This window comes from Trachurus trachurus (assembly GCF_905171665.1).
Source record: "Trachurus trachurus genome assembly, chromosome: 13".
NCBI classification, from domain to species: domain Eukaryota; kingdom Metazoa; phylum Chordata; class Actinopteri; order Carangiformes; family Carangidae; genus Trachurus; species Trachurus trachurus.
Window position 1 is genome coordinate 29,290,699 of NC_139892.1, and position 16,105 is coordinate 29,306,803.

Sequence of the window (16,105 nt, forward strand, 5' to 3'; positions counted from 1 at the left end):
TTACTTTCTCATTCTACCAACCATTATACTGACTTTGATGCTGATGCATGCTGAGGGAGTTTTTATCTATATCTTAACTTTATATAGAACAAAACATGATGAAAAGAGACTTAATCTCTTGTGAAAAGCTCTACAGGCATGGGTCATATATTAGTGTTTATCTGGTTATGATCTTTGTTGTTCAACATTACGCTGCTCTGATTATGAGTAAGGTTTGCCTGACATCATTAACAGCTTTGGGCACAGATGACTGAGCTTCTTTAAGCTATGTTGCTGTCAAATGGCATGAAATCAAATAGCTCTGTTCAAGTATATGAAATTGTGCTCTTGGATTTTCAAAGTCAAAGTCCTGTGCCTGAAGTTAGGAGTTAACTCGTCTACTGTACTATCTGCGCACAGATACTGACAACATTGAATTCAAAAGGAACAGGTTGACATTTTGGGTTTATGTTAGATGAAAAGATTGATATACTGTACATAAGTGGTGTCATTTAGTTTTGCTTAGCTAGGTACAAAGACTAGAAAATGGCTCCTTTATTGGGAGTTATGTGGCAACAGTTACCAGACAACAATCAAAGACAAGACAATATAAAATCCGACACATAACTCCCCTGTCAAAATATAAATTGCACTTTGGTTTTTGTATGGATTTAACTTAATTATTTGTGGTATGCTCTGATGTTCCTGTGAGATACAAAAACAAAGCTGAGCATGCGTAAAAAGCTTCCTTTACAGAGCACAAGTTGTTGCTGATCTGATAACAAGAATCAAGCACTTAGAGGAATCTGTTAGCTCTCTTTCCAGTGAATATTGGTTTCCTCAAAGCCCTTTCTCAGCATGACATCTGACAGTAAGTTATGCCTGCCACTTCAGACTGGCACTCTAACAAGACGTTCTCAGGCTCTCATTTAATTAGATACCAATCTCAGACTGTGAAATTCTTGTTACACTGCTGAAACAGCTAGGAGTGTGTGTTTTGAGGAGAATAATAGAATTGAAAAATAAAACGCCCATGCCTCTTAAGTTCTACTTTCTCTTTGTCTTTCAGTTTATAATTGCCTTTCAGCTTCCTCTCTGTGAAAGGACAGCCTCTCCAAATGAGCTGGAAAGTAATATAAAGAAATGAGCTTATCTACAGTACTGTCCACTGAAATGAATTCATTAAGACTTGACCAAAACTCATTGTTATTCTGGGGAGGTTATTGCAAGATATTAAGAGAGTATGTCTGACTATAGGGTTTCCAGACAGACAATGTAAGAGACACAAATATTATGCAGAATAACCTGGCTATATATAATCATCTAGGGCTGAATATTAGATGTTCATCACTGCAAACACTTATATCATTTCATCAAGAATAACAGAAGCAGCTTGAGTCAGAAATATGAGGAACACTCAAGATACCTATTGAACTGGAAATTCAGCATTTGGTAATGGTTGCTAACTAAAACTTGAGCATTTTGGAGACACTGTTACTAATGCAGGCAAAATTCAAATTGCAAGTTGCAATATTTTTAATCCAAAAAATGAATAACCTATGTAGGCATATTCAATATCTCTGCAGCACTCGCACCCTGTACCTATTCTGGTGCTGAGGTGCTATGGTGGTGGGGAAACTTCCTCCTGACTCCCCCTGGAACTCAGTGAAGGCCTGGTCACCTGCTCCCACCTTTGGAGCCTCCTGGAAGTCCTGGAAGTCATCGTCATCTGCTTTGGTTCCCTTTATACACAACGTTAGTTAATAGGATGGTTGTTAAGATAACTACAGCAATGAGTGCACAGAATCAGCGTCCAAGAAAAAGGTTAAACCAAAAGCTTGGCTGTGTTACCTGTGTGGGAGGGAAGCTGGCGATGAAGTTAGTGTTTGTGGGCGGTTGTGCGGGTGCTGCGGGTGCCATGGCTATGACCGGTGGTGCTGGTGAAGGCATGGCCATGGAGACTGGGGGCTGGGCCATCATTGGCTGCTGGTGCTGTGGCATGACAGGAGCCATGGCCATAGTCAGGGCTGGCAGGTTGGGCACTGGAGGAGATGGGAACTGACTGAGGATTTCCACATTCATTGCTGGGAGGCCGCTCTAAAACGGAAAAGAAACAGGTTTAAAGGACACCACTAGTGACATTTAATGTTTTCGTAATCGACAATGAGCTCCTCTACAAATGAACAGGGCCACTGTTTTTATTGAGCCATGAAAATATTCACAAGGGCACCAAATACGTATGAAGCCAGTCACTGCAGAAAATAGTACACAATAAATACACCATTTATTCCTGGTTGAGCAATGTTTGTCAGCTGTTTGAGGAAGTTATTATTAAGTGCTCTAAAAATGTCGCCATATATATTTTTGACAATTTTAAAGATCAGATGAGAAGAAATGTAAGACAATCACTCGGAAACACAGACAAGGTAGGAGGTGAGATAGTATTATAAGTTTAAACGACTAATGTGTTGATTTTGGTCAAATTTATGACTTAATCTTTTATGGTTTCATAACTTCATTTATATGAATGTTAAATATAAAACGCAGATTCCGATTAAATTCGACAGTTACCCAAATGGGGTTATCAGTTAAATTGTGAGATCATTTGAAAATGACAAAGATCAGGAGAGATACCACAGCTGAGTTCCTACTTGTATCCACTGAAGTATAAAAAAAGGCCAATGTTTGCATATAAATTATTCAACACAGTCAAGTTTCTTTGAATAGATGTCACTGGCAGACTCAAACTTTTCCCCCCCTAGAGAATCCACCTTGTTGTGTTTGTGTTTTAAGGCTCTTGAAGATTTACATCTCCAAAGACGTCTTATTATTCCTTGCATGGAAGCAGTGCCATGCAGTGTTTTGTGAGCTGCCTGCAGATTTGCATCCTCCCAGGGGTGGTGGTGACAGGTCCGGGCTGACGATGATAAGAAGCCTCCTGCCAAACCCGCCTGATGTGGACTCAGCCATATATTTGGCTTACGATGCTTCACAAGCCCTAGGCTGATTCACAGTGCTGCTTTTTTCTCCCTATTTCTAGCTAAGCCTGTCAAATTTCATTGTGGAATTTATGGCACGCCTCTTCAGAAGCCGGGGGGGGATAAGTGAAGTTATTCTCAATGGACAATTTGTCTTGACTCAAGTATTTACCTGTGCCACACCAATTAGTGCAAGTACAGTGTAAAGCTCCTCCTTGGTCAGCATGCCAGGTGTTGTGCGGTTGGCTGATGCCCAGATTTGCCCCAGTGCTTCTCGTGGAAGACCTGACGACATTAATATCGGGTAGAGCTTGGCCGTGTCTATCCCTGCCGGAGTCATGGTGAATTCAAGAACTTTCTTGAACATTTCTAAGGTTAGAAAAACACAGAAAATAAAAGAAAATGATATGCTACACTGAAGGCAAATTAAAGGTTAAACTGGAAATCAGCATCATCATTTCTTTACACAAAATACTAACTATTTGGTTATGTTACACTGGATGTTTTCATGTGTAAATGTTTACCTGGGACAAGGCTGTCATTGTACAGCCAGGCTGGCAGCATGGGCTGGATGTGCTCTTGTTGTGGATACACGCCAACACCTGCTGTCACAAACAAATACACACATGCGTGCACACACAGTGAGTTGTTATAGCAAAAGCCTTGTTCAGGAACACGATTTGCCGAGCCTCCTGGCAGCTGAGCCCTGCTTTGTATCAAACTCTACAAAAAAAAATCATACACCTGATGTCTGGGAGGCTGAATGCAGATGTTAAACTCCCCTGCACTGAGTCACAAGCATCCTGCCATGTCAGACATCTATAAATCAGTCTGTGAGCTATTTCTAGATTCAAGGAGAGGGGAGAGAGGAGACTGTTTTATATGAAAAAATAACCAAAACAGATTATTTAACTGCAGACACTGACCTAAATAAACTTTCTGTCTAACTCCAAATAAGAGACATTTTTAAAGAAGCTATGGCTCGTTTTGAACCAACACTCTGTAAGGCAGACTCAGGCAGCAGCTTTGCACATAATACTCCCATCAGTCCTGGGCAGTTAAATGAATCTTATTGCAAATCTCTCTGGTCTCCACGATGAGCCTATATTTCCCTTGGTGACATGGAGGACATGGACACAGACAAACAAATTACAGCGCAGAGTAGCGGAGTAGCATGCACAATCAGCCTTGGATTATGTTTGGGCCTCAGCGACACCTGCCAATCCATGCGCATCCCTGTTAGACCAAAGCAGTGCATGCACCAGAGGTTGTACTTTGAGAGGGTGTGACACGGCGAGAGAACAGACGGCAGCAGTACTGGGTCGGCGAGGTATCACCCCAGGACCTCCACAGACGCAGTCCATTTCAACAATGTGTGCAGACATGATCTGGCATGAGGTAACAGGTGTAAAGCAGGCAGAAACAAGAGCAGATACTTTGCTTAGGGGAAGATGTAAAGAGACACCGGGGAGGGTATAACTCAAAGACACCAGCAGTCCAATATAATCTCAGAGGTGAAGAGGATGTCGCTGAGATTTCATTCAACAGACAACATTGTCTACAGTAGTAGGATGCCCAGTTCAGAAAGTTGTAAGAAACCAATTCAGACCAAAAGAGAAAGAACAGATTAAACTGTTACAAAAAGGTAGACAATTATTTTGCCAGGGTTAGAAAGAGTGAAAATATTTCCCCAGGACAGAAAGAAAACGACTGCCTTGATTGGGTGTTAATGTCGTGGCAAAGCATGGGAGAGAAGAAGAAGCTATGAAGTCTAATAAACAGGCACTTCTCTCACCACTGTCACTACTGGTATGGGAGGATGAGTCAGCAGCTGATGAGGGGGCGCTGGGTGCTGCCACTGGGGCCTCGGGTGGCTTTTCCGCGATGAAGACAGAACTCAAGTCCTTGGGGGCCACAGCCCAGTTCCTCGCTTTATTGCTGGACTGAAACTGGGTTGAAACTTTGGTTCTAGGGCCAATTTCAGCCAAACGCTGCCTGGATTTAAAGCTAACCTGGGCCATCTTATCAGCAGTAAGATCACATGATGAGAATAGCTTCTCTTCCAGGGACGGGCCTAGAGGAACAAGTGAATGAGGGACAAGCTTCTTTACAACACAGACTAACTATACAGAGCAGTTCAAGTTTCCTATTCATCTGAAGCAAAACTGGCAGCTGTTCATCAATCATGTCTTAACTTAGCATCTGTGAGTAAATGGAAGGAAAGCAGCAAAAGAAACAAAATTGCTTCTTTAATTTTACTTATGGGAAAAGCAGTAAAACTTGTGGCTTTATCAGATACAGAAATACCACAGTTTAAGTGAGCTAGTGAATAAGAGAGTTCCTATTTTACCTGACCTATGGATGGACTGTAGAAGGTCGAGTTCAACGCAAAGTAAAGCAGCTGAACTGTTGAAGATTCAGATCTCAGTTAACACTATGGTGCTGTTCTTCTATGGATGGGTCCCTTTTTGTTTACACATAGGAATCCTACCATGGTGTCACCATGTTCTTCTAATCAACAGGTTGAGGTAACACACAAATATATGTTGCAATAGGCCAACATGGGCAGGGAAGAAGAAGAAGAAGTGAGCTATTGACATTAAGAAAATAATGCCACGTTTGTTGTTGTCTTAAGAACCAAAAAATATTTTGTTTTGTTTACAGGGAACTCCACAGGCCACATTTGACATGTTTAATATTGGAAAAGGAGTTTACATTTTTTATGAAAGATCATATTTATAAGCTAACATAACATTCTTGTTGAGGCTATATAATGTTTATTTCCCCACACACAGCCTTCCTCTTGCAATATAAATACATGCTTGGAGTGAGTTTGCCTCATCCACTATTACGAGGTCAGCAGGAGGAAAAAAACTTTCTTCAACGCAATCTTAAAAACAGGCCTCTGTCTCTTCTCTTCTGCTTTATTACAGGCAAGCAATCCTGATGCCGTCTAATCTGCTTATTCCAGATGCTAAACAAATAGGTCAGAAATGTCTTAAGAGGATTGGGGGTGACACTCGATGGAGGGATGGCCGTTGTATTGCTCTGGTCAGAAGACGATCTCACTGTGCTGTCGTTCATCATCTAGAGAATGAGAGATGTCACAGACCAGCTGCTCGTCTCAGCGGACAGACAGCAGACGACACAAGAGAGCGACTGCCTTCTGTCACTGCAGAATCCATAAACTGATTTAGCAGTGGATTCAACAACTACATGGTTAAAACCTACTGACAAACAACGCCTCTAAGGATGAAGCAATTTGGGTTTCTTATTTATTCAGCATCTTATTTAGTTTGTAGTATCTGGTAGCTTTAAGGGTTTTAGGTAATGAGGCCATATGCTGTGCTGGCAGCATGCTCTCACACTGCAACGCAGGCCAAGACCGACCAAAACCCACAGGTAAAAGTAAAAATACTCGGCATCAGCAATAGAAGCAGCTCTAAAAGTACAAAACTCCCTCTGAACAAACTCAAAGCGTAAATTGTTGAGTATAAATTATGGGGATGGGACGGGAGGTGTCAACAAAGCAAAAGAAGAGTTACCTTGAAATGTAGATTGGGAGCTGGTGTTGACAGCAGAGTGTTGGGAGGCAGTGGGAATGGACACAGAGGCAGGAAGGGACTGAGGAAGGGATTGTGAGGAGGGGAACGAAGGTTGCACTTGGCCTTGAGAGGAGGGGTGGAGGTTGGAGGAAGGGAGAGTGTTTACAGGACCCTGAACAAAGTCACTAAATTCATCATCGTCCTCAGAGAAACCTGGCCTGGGGGCAGGGGGTGAAGGCTGAACGTGAGCCTGAGAGGAGAGGCCAAAGTTGGCGGAAGTGGAGGAGGGGGAGGAGGACGGAGGGAAGGAGGCTGGGGCATCTACAGGCCCCTGAAAGTCACTAAACTCGTCATTGTCCTCAGACAATGCTGGGGGGAGGGAGTGAGTGGTGACAGACGGGTGTGATGGCGATGAGTCTGCAAAAATGAAGAAATAATGATGATGGCACAACACAGGACACACTACAATGGAGAATGAAACAAGGGCTGCACAGTGAAAGAGTGAAATACTATTTTGTGTAAGACCAGAAGTTGCAGAACCCTGCAGATTCAAATAAAATCCTAACATGTTGTGTTTAACTAACACTCAGATATGAAATAGTGTTTATCCATGTTCTGCATTTGTATATGTTGTCACCAGACTAATGATTCTAAAGCAGAGGTTCCCAATCTGATGTTTTGCTTTTTCCTATATAAAAGAAAATCAAAAAACTTTGATCTGCAGCACATATCTATATTCTACTTCTGAGGTTTCTCTCATCTTTTCATTTTTCCCCTGGAGTAGACAGTTTTAGCTTCTTCAGTAACTTCTCCAACAACTAATTATATGTTTGAGAGGTTTAAAAGGTGAAAATCTGATTGCTTGCAACTCACAGTTGTATGAAACTTGTGACAAGGAGCTTCAATCTAAAGTTTCTAAAAGTAAAAAGGACTGGAACTTCTGGTTGTACAGCAATACTAGCTTTATTACTATGAATACATGAGGTAAAGTGAGGGAAATCTACGACACTATGACCTGTGGCCAGTACTAAAAACGTAAATACTAAATACTGAAACATGTACAGAAGAAGTGAAAGACAGTAAAAAATAATATGAGAAAAAATGTTACTAAGAAATTGATTTTGCACTCAGACAGAAAGAAATCCCAAATTTGGCTCATCTGGCTGCCAGCTGGGTGGCTATCATGCAGACCTGCCTCCAATCCAGTTATTAATCTCAGACGGAGGCATAACGACGGAGCCACAGTGAGCAGGTCTGTGCTGATGGAGAAGCACAACAGGAACAATCACAGGGATTACAGGTACGACAAGTGTTTAGGTGAAAGTACCTGGCTTCTTGGTCTGTGATGATGGAGTGGGATGCATCTTTGCGTCTCTACTGAAGCCGTCCAGGTTGCCCTTGATTGCTTCCAAGGCATCATCACGGCTCTTCTCCCCTGTCTGAGAACAGCACAATAGAGTATCAATATCCCAGAGAGCGAGAAAGATGGACGGTGAACACCTCAGGTGATCAGGATGTATCAGAGAGACTGGCCTTAGGCTTGACACTGCTGAGCAGCCTCAGCTTCTGTTTCTGTTCCTCAAATTGTCTTCTTTTCCTGTCCTCCTCCAGCATCTTCTGTTGCTGCTCCAGGCGCTTTCTATCGCACAGGAAGAGCAGGAAAATTGATTTAAATGCAGCACCAAAGAAACACAATATTCTTGAAAGGGTTGAGGGTAAGGTAAAACATGAGGACTATTAATGTATAAATTAATAGGGGGAAAAATCAATATTCATCCATGTTTGTCAGAGTTTACATATTAATACTATGCTCGTGTTTGTTTGTCTGATGTGAGCATTCGTGCTTACACACAGTCTCCATGATATAAGTGTAAAAAAAAATGTCTTACTGGTGCTCCTCAGCCATTTGTTTCTGCATGTCAGCAGTGTACTGGGGTCCAGCAGGTCTCATACCCATAAACTGTGGCTGACCCAAGAACTGCATCCCAGGGCTCTGCATACCAATCGCCATCCCACCCTGTTAGTAACCAAAACATACAAAAAAAAAGGGAGCAGATCAGAAATCTCATTAGTATTCCTACTATCACACACTCATTTCTCTTGAGTCAAATACTCACACTAAGGAAAAAGCAAAGCAAATCAGCATCATGTTAATGGTACTAATGATGAATAAAAATGCCAAGCAGTGAATGAAGTCAGTTAAATCAATACAGCATATTAGCAAGTTCGTTAAAACACCACAAATGCAGATGACAATAGAAGGAACTAGAACAAGAAAAACACAATCAGACAAAGAATCACAGGATGAGAAAAAAAAAAAAGAAAGCAGATTTTCAGATTCACCTGCATCTGCATGGCTCCCGGGGGCATTTGTCCGCCAAAGTTCATTCCCATCATGCCCTGCATGTTCGGCTGCATGACTGGAACAATGGGGAAGCCCTGCTGTTGCTGCTGCTGCTGTTGCTGCATGGGTACCATGCCTGCAGAAACACACGCAAATACTGTAATGATGTACTGTGGACACGGAAAAGAATAGTGTATTCGATTACTATTTGAAGCATGACAGTAAGTCCAATTTAAAGTGCACTGAGGAAAAGTTAATACAAGTCTGGGCTTTGGGGGGGGGAAAGCCCCCAGAGTGTAGACATAATTCAGGATGGCAAATCAATTTCAGGGGTAGCTGGAAAATGACACAGGCTCAGCAACGACCTAATCTGTTTTTTCTAGTGACCACTGTGACAGCTTGGAGCAAAACAAGAGGATGGAGTGGGGGGGGGGGTTGAAAAGTGTGTGTTTGTTTTCACGGACGCTGTGTAAGCTGACAGCCAGCTCTAACTCGAACCTCCTGATGATTCACCGCGTTAGGGCTCAACCGGGCTGAATAAATGGCTTATTTAGGAGGCTGCACATATTCTAATTTGTCTGCCTAAAATGACATTGCTAACGGGAGCATGTAATGACCCCTGAGAGATGCCTGTCCCAGTGGTGTGTGAATGGTTTATCAGCAGAGTTACTGCAAAGTCAACAGCCTAAACATGATGCACACACGGCTAAATGATAGCACATCTGTGGCCCCGCGGTGCACAGCGCTGGGGGTGACAAAGGTATGTGCTCCTTGCTGCAGCTTACTTCTGCCTAATGACTCATGGAGCTCTTAAGTGGCAATGACCAAACGTTAACAGGGAAGACTAATGAGAACTAAAGCAGAAGCAATCTGGCTGGAGTTTTTTTTCAGACTTCTATTCTGAATCTTTAATGAGCGATCCCTGTTCTAGGTCATTTGTGACACCCGGCAAATTAAACATGTTCTGCATTTGTGTGTAATCAATCACATCGCATGTCGTGCCATGAATCTTAACTTTTTAATAGAGGTATCGACTTTTGGAAATCAGCTCTTTAGTTTCTGCACTAGTTCCATTCAAATTTTTTTTAAAAAGAAATAAAAAACATAGCAACATCAAGAAATTTTATTGATGTTTTAAACCTTTTACAATTTCTATTCTCAATCCAGAGATAATAACTGATTTAGGGTACTAGATTATCAACAAGTGACCTTGAAAACGCAAAAATCTTATAGCCACTGAGCACACCGAAATTCCTGCATATTTGGTCAGCATTTGATGAAATCTCAAACACATTAAAATAAAGATTTGAAAAGTAAAAAAGTTTATAAAAGCTGGTAATTGAGAACTGCAGATGCAGAATGACTCACCTTGTGGCGGTCCCAAACCCCCTCCGACAGGATACATAAAACTGAAAGAAAAAAATGAAAAATGCAAGTTAGGACATTCAAACTACAGGTAAAACAATGTGAAGTAACTTCACTAGGGTAAAGAGATGTTTGACAAAGCTCATTTTAGTCACTTTTATTTCAAAATCATTACAACTTTTTTCTCCATGAAATGATTCCAATGTGCATTTGAGTTTGACTTTTTGTCTGTGTGGTTATTTCTTATACAAATGGATAATTGAAATGACATAAAAGCCTTGTTTGCCTCGCAATTAGCCTACATAATCAGATCCGTTTACACGCAGCTGCTTGAGAGTGACATCATGTTCAGTTTCTTGTCTCTCAAACCACATTTGAATGCTGTATGTACCTTATTGTGCTTTTGCTATTGTTCCGTCTCGCGGTGAGCCTTTTTACTGCAATCGCACAGCAGTTTCAGCATTATCACAAAAAAAAACAGTTTCAAGGTCAGCTTTCAAATACCCATCCTTTGAAATGTTAAAATGAATGCTAAAAAAGCATCCAAACTGGCACAGTTTAGTTTCACAGGCAACTTAGACTCGTCACTGGGTCTGTGCTGAGAAACAAGCCTTTAAGAATTAATCAGAGGGAGTCTACAAGTTGGCCAAGTCTCTCCCTCAGCAGAGCCAACCCACACAGGCCTTCAGCTATTTGTCAAATAACTTATTACAGCTCTGATCTTCAGGCTGAAACTGACGATGCAGAAACAAACAGAGCAACAAGCCAGCCAGGCCCCGGCTACCCGTGACTGCAAGTAGCCTTCTGCTTCTAATCCAAGAGGTGGGCGACATTAAAGGCAAAGGACTAACTTTAACACAGTCCAAGCAAATATTTTGCAATTACCAACTACCCTTGGCAAATATTAAGGAATACGTTTGGTTTATATTTTTACTTCTACTTGCATGATTAGGATTTGGAATTTTTTGTTCATTTATTATTTTCCCAGAGCTCAATGCGATGTGTTTTTATTAGATGAATTAAAGCCTCAAAGATTAACAAGCATATCAAAGAGAAGCAGAACATTCACATGTAATGCTGGTACAAACAAGGGGATTATTAGCTGATAAATGACCTAATCAATTCTCAAAATTGTTGAGTCATTTTCATTTGTCAATTAATTATTACAAACTAAATATTGCAAAACCACACTACAAATATTATCAGGACAGTAAAAAGTTGTTAAAGGGATAGTTCAACATTTTGGCAAATTGGCCCATTGCCATAATCGCTATAGTCATAGCAGTAGGTTCGTTACCTTTATTTGTCGGTGTAAGCTATTTTTAGAACGGAGGAGCGGAGCAGAAGGCTGTTCAGAGCTACACTATGGAGGCTAATGGAATTTCTTGGTTTCCCTCATCAAACTCATCAAATACAAAATCCCAAAACTCCAAAACGCTTTCGTGGACAAGTTGTGACCTGCACAATCACCACGCTATGAGATAATAATGGAACGTTACGAAACGGAGCCGTTTTCGAGGTAAATACAGAGTCTGCTTGCTGAAAAACTGTCCCTGAACGCAACGCGCATCAGCGGTTTTGCATGAATTTACCTCTAAAACAACTCTGTCTCGTAACGTTCTATTATTATCTCATAGCGTGGTGATTGTGCAGCTCACAACTTGTCCACGAAAGCGTTTTGGAGTTTTGGGATTTTGTATTTGATGAGTTTGATGAGGGAAACCAAGAAATTCCATTAGCCTCCATAGTGTAGCTCTGAACAGCTTGTGGCTCGGCTCCTCCGTTCTAAAAATAGCTTACACCGACAAATAAAGGTAACGAACCTACTGCTATGACTATAGCGATTATGGCAATGGGCCAATTTGCCAAAATGTTGAACTATCCCTTTAAAGCCGCTATTGTCAGTATCTTAAAATGAACAAAAGATCTGTGGGGGATGTGAAAATGGTTCCTGTGAAGTGACTGATTGAGAGCTTTTACCAGACAAATTTTACCTCTCAGCCTACTGTTTTGGTTTACTGGGCCAAACGTTTTCATCAGGATTAATTTGCCAAATAAATCCTGTCCACGACTGTCGACTGGCAGTGAGCTGGTGAACACAATGGAGCAGCGAGTAGCTACAGAACCAGGTGGAGCTGGTATTTCATGGTATTTCATCAGCCTGCAAACTAGACAGTCTGCTGATTCTAATGTTCAATATTGACCTCAACTAAGGATTGTTTTGTCAATTAATCAGCTGATTATTTTTTGATTAATTGGTTAATTGCTTGGCATGATTTTTAAAAATAAAAATGCCCTAATCTAAAGTGACGTCTTGAAATGTCTTTGTTTGTTGGATTGAAAGTTATTAGCCTATACAACAAAGACAAGTAGCCATCAAATGTACCTGCTATTTGAAAGGCTGGACCTTGAGAGAGTGTATTTGATCTATTTGAATATTTTTAATAGTTTTAATGAATCTATCAATCAAAATGAATGATCAATTGGCCAATTATTGGCAAATCGTTTCAGCTCTAATTGAATGAGATGATATGAAAAGGAGAGCATCTCTCATGGTCCAAATGTCAATGTGAGTATTAAAAGGCGACAAAAATATTAATAGCTTTACATTTATTTTGCTGAATCATTATCTAAAAATAAAAAGCGGCAGAGGTTACCCTTCACAGTCCACTGACGCATGACTGGGTTTTTTTATCTTCAGTGATGCTTGACTTGTAGGGTTTCTCACATCTGCTGCCCGTAAGATTTGCAGCTTAAAAAGCTTTTACAGGAGCACTATGGCACTTCTGCCCACTATCCTGCAGCAAATAACAGGTCATGGCTGAGCAGATTAACATAGAAGGAGATAAGCAGTGATAGCAGCTGGGGCCGCCAGGCAGGCCAGTGGCTTGTAAAAGACCTGTAATCATCCAACAGCTATCATCAAACTGCTGGAAAAGCTGGGAGACAGAAGGCAGGGTCAGGAGTTTCAGTCAATGTCATCATCACAGAGGACGCCAGTACTCGCCCCAAAAAATTACTGTTGGGTTATTCTGAGACAGCTCCTTTAGTGGAGTCTACAGTGGATAGACAAGTGCTCTTATACAAAGACAGGCGGGCTGAGACTTCACTGAACCCATTACATCTGAAATGATTAATTCAATGGCTGGTTTGAGGCACAGTTTCCTGCTTGATTAAACATTTTAACCATTTACTCATTGTTTAAGTGATTTAGCCTAAATGTTTCTCCATTTTATAGAATTATAGAATTTGATGGAACGTGAATATCTTTGGATGTTGGTCCAAAACAAACATGCATCACGTAACTCTGACCAGCGAACCAACTAATCAAAGCTCTGACTTGGATCATGAGTGACATTTGTGGGCAGGGACCAAGTTAAGGCGAGCTTTAATAACTGGGTAAACCAAAGGCATTGAAGGCCCCACTCAGGTTACCACAGACTAAGATGGACAAGACAAATTAAGCCGACTATTGACATTGTGACCCAACATAAATTCAGAACTGGCTGCCATTACTTAAAATAAATGTATTAACCGTGACTCTAATTCTCCACTCGTGACAATGAACAGACAAGACTAACACAATCTTGACTAATGGGATTCACAGAAAGGAAATCATCTGACATTCAGGAGGTCAGCTGTCTGATGAATGGTGTAATCACATGGCCAGTCGAATGGGGCCATCATCGCCTCCTCATATAGACATGATACGTCTCTGTCACAGGCTCGCAAGAGGGAGAAACACCCACTGCAAAACCACTTTGCCGCCTTCATAATACTGACACATTCACACGGCAACTGTTGCCTCGGCTGTCAAGCAGGTTTTTGTAAGCTGCACCACTGCTCCACCTCCTGGATTTCCACTCTGGTGCTCCTGACACATTTTACTTTATTACTGCTGAATTATCATGTCTGGCAGGGAAAAACACTGTGTACCAAAAGTATCCAAACCATCTGCTCATTCATATCCATTACATTAGAATAGCTTGCAAAAAGATGAAAATGGATTTGAATGCAGAACTGACAATAAATGTCCCTGGCAAATATCATTTTTTAAAACAGAGCTTCTCATAAGGTCTTATCAGAAGCATAAAGTACTTTATTTGTCACATAGCTACAGCTTGTACAGCTTATCACCGTGTATTGGTATACACTTGAATATTAAAGGCTATATTCAATAAGCATATCGTTGCTGATTTTAATGTGAAAATAAGTGAATACAATCACTGCAGCTTTTCCTCAAGTGTCAGCCTAATGTAATGTTAATCCAGTGATTAAAATGTTTAAAACACAATAACCATATCCAATATTATGCCATAAAACAGTCATGCTCTATAACCTAAAAGTCCATCTAATAGGAAATGATTAGTGACAGCTGCTGCCATATCAAGTAGAAAAATATAATCTAATGGCATTCACTATACAGTAGCTGCAACAATCAAATAGTTCACCAACAGAAATTAATCAAGTAAAATTTCAAAACACAGACTGTTTTCAGCGCCTTAATATGGTGGTTTGGTGTTCTTCTTTGTCATTGTTTTGTTTTGTTTTACAAAAACAAGACAGAGGAATATATCAGCAGGCATATTTTGCAATTTTTGTTTTGACAAAACAGGCCTTAGTTTGATATCATTTACTTGATATTAAATGTAATCTTAGATTCCAGCATGTTCTGCCTTTTTCACAGTTTGTTGTTGTTTCATAACAATTATATTCTAAAGCAATAACACATTGCATACTATGGTTCAACAACCACTGACCCTGTTAAATTAAGTCAGGTTTTCCTCCTCAACTTGGGAATACATTTTGAGGATTGAGATTCTACAAACCAACATAAAGCAAACAAAACAAAAAGAAATGTGACTCACGTCAACAACTAGCTATCATACATCAACAATCGTCTCCAGCTCTTGTCATCATATCTGCTTTTCAACTACTTCTTTCCTGCTGCCCGCACTCAGTTACACAGTCTTGAAGGTCTTGGTTTCACCTGTCGGATCAGTATCACCTGGCTGGTCTGCTTGTAGCCAGAGCACATTTATTATTCAAGCAGCTCCAGCTCAGCTTATGAAAAAATCATGAGACGGGTCTTTTCATCTCCTCTGCACACCATTATCCTGCTACTTTAATGAGATACCTGAGCATTACCTGTGCACTAGCAACTTCTTATTGGCTGGGGATGTGGAGGACGCAGGAGTGGAGTGACAGAACTGATTACTGAAGAATTATTGATTACACGTACAGTTGAACTGTCTAAATTTGGAAAAGGGGAATTAGGTATTAAAAGAGAAAATATTAACTAATTTAACATTTATGTTAGACATAAACGTGCCATCTGCTTCCAGCTTTAGATACTACAGTGTACATATGCATATTAAATGGATAAACGGATAACAGAGGAAGATCGTAGCTGATGAGGCCAAATATCAACAATATGAGCCGTCCACAGGCCTGAGACAGTTGTGAGCATCTATTCCCAATGACTGTTGTGGTTGTATCGCTGGATACGGCAAGCTCCCGAGATAATGAGTGTTACAGACGACACGACGTTTTTATCTTATTTTTTTCCCCCCACGTCGTACATGTTAGTATTATCGACATTAAGGCGTTATTTCCCGTCTACTTTGACAGGAAGGAGCAGGACCCGGCTAGCTAACGTTAGCTGTGACACCTGACAACCAGCCATCTCATCTCAACACATCAGCCCCGACTTCAAAACCAGCCTTCAGCGCCGTCTCCCAGCTCCCTCTCGGCCTCTAAATGCGAGGCTAAGCCGCTTTAAGAGGTGGCTACTGAACCAATACAGCGTGTTTATAGGGCCAGTGTTCATTTTAAAAGAGTAAAATACCTGCTGCCTCCTCCAGATCCTGGCCGCAGCGCCATCTTGATGTCAG

General features: G+C 41.0%; 1 protein-coding gene across 3 annotated transcripts in view; it reads right to left on the bottom strand.

Annotated features, from left to right (window-relative positions):
* synrg (synergin, gamma) overlaps positions 1–16,105 on the bottom strand; it is a 38,628-nt gene extending 22,523 nt beyond the window's left edge. Inside the window, exons 1-12 of one of the 3 annotated variants that reach the window (XM_083985061.1) lie at positions 16,060–16,105; positions 10,215–10,255; positions 8,846–8,982; positions 8,392–8,519; positions 8,036–8,141; positions 7,830–7,941; positions 6,503–6,919; positions 4,753–5,031; positions 3,482–3,559; positions 3,130–3,326; positions 1,831–2,076; positions 1,582–1,721 (exon numbers count right to left, since the gene is read on the bottom strand). In XM_083985061.1, coding sequence (XP_083841187.1) covers positions 1,582–1,721; positions 1,831–2,076; positions 3,130–3,326; positions 3,482–3,559; positions 4,753–5,031; positions 6,503–6,919; positions 7,830–7,941; positions 8,036–8,141; positions 8,392–8,519; positions 8,846–8,982; positions 10,215–10,255; positions 16,060–16,094 — 1,916 coding nt within the window. In that variant the 5' untranslated portion in view covers positions 16,095–16,105. Of the gene's footprint in view, positions 1–1,581; positions 1,722–1,830; positions 2,077–3,129; positions 3,327–3,481; positions 3,563–4,752; positions 5,032–6,502; positions 6,920–7,829; positions 7,942–8,035; positions 8,142–8,391; positions 8,520–8,845; positions 8,983–10,214; positions 10,256–16,059 lie in introns of all 3 variants that reach the window. The other 2 variants (XM_083985060.1, XM_083985062.1) reach the window with 2 other exon arrangements.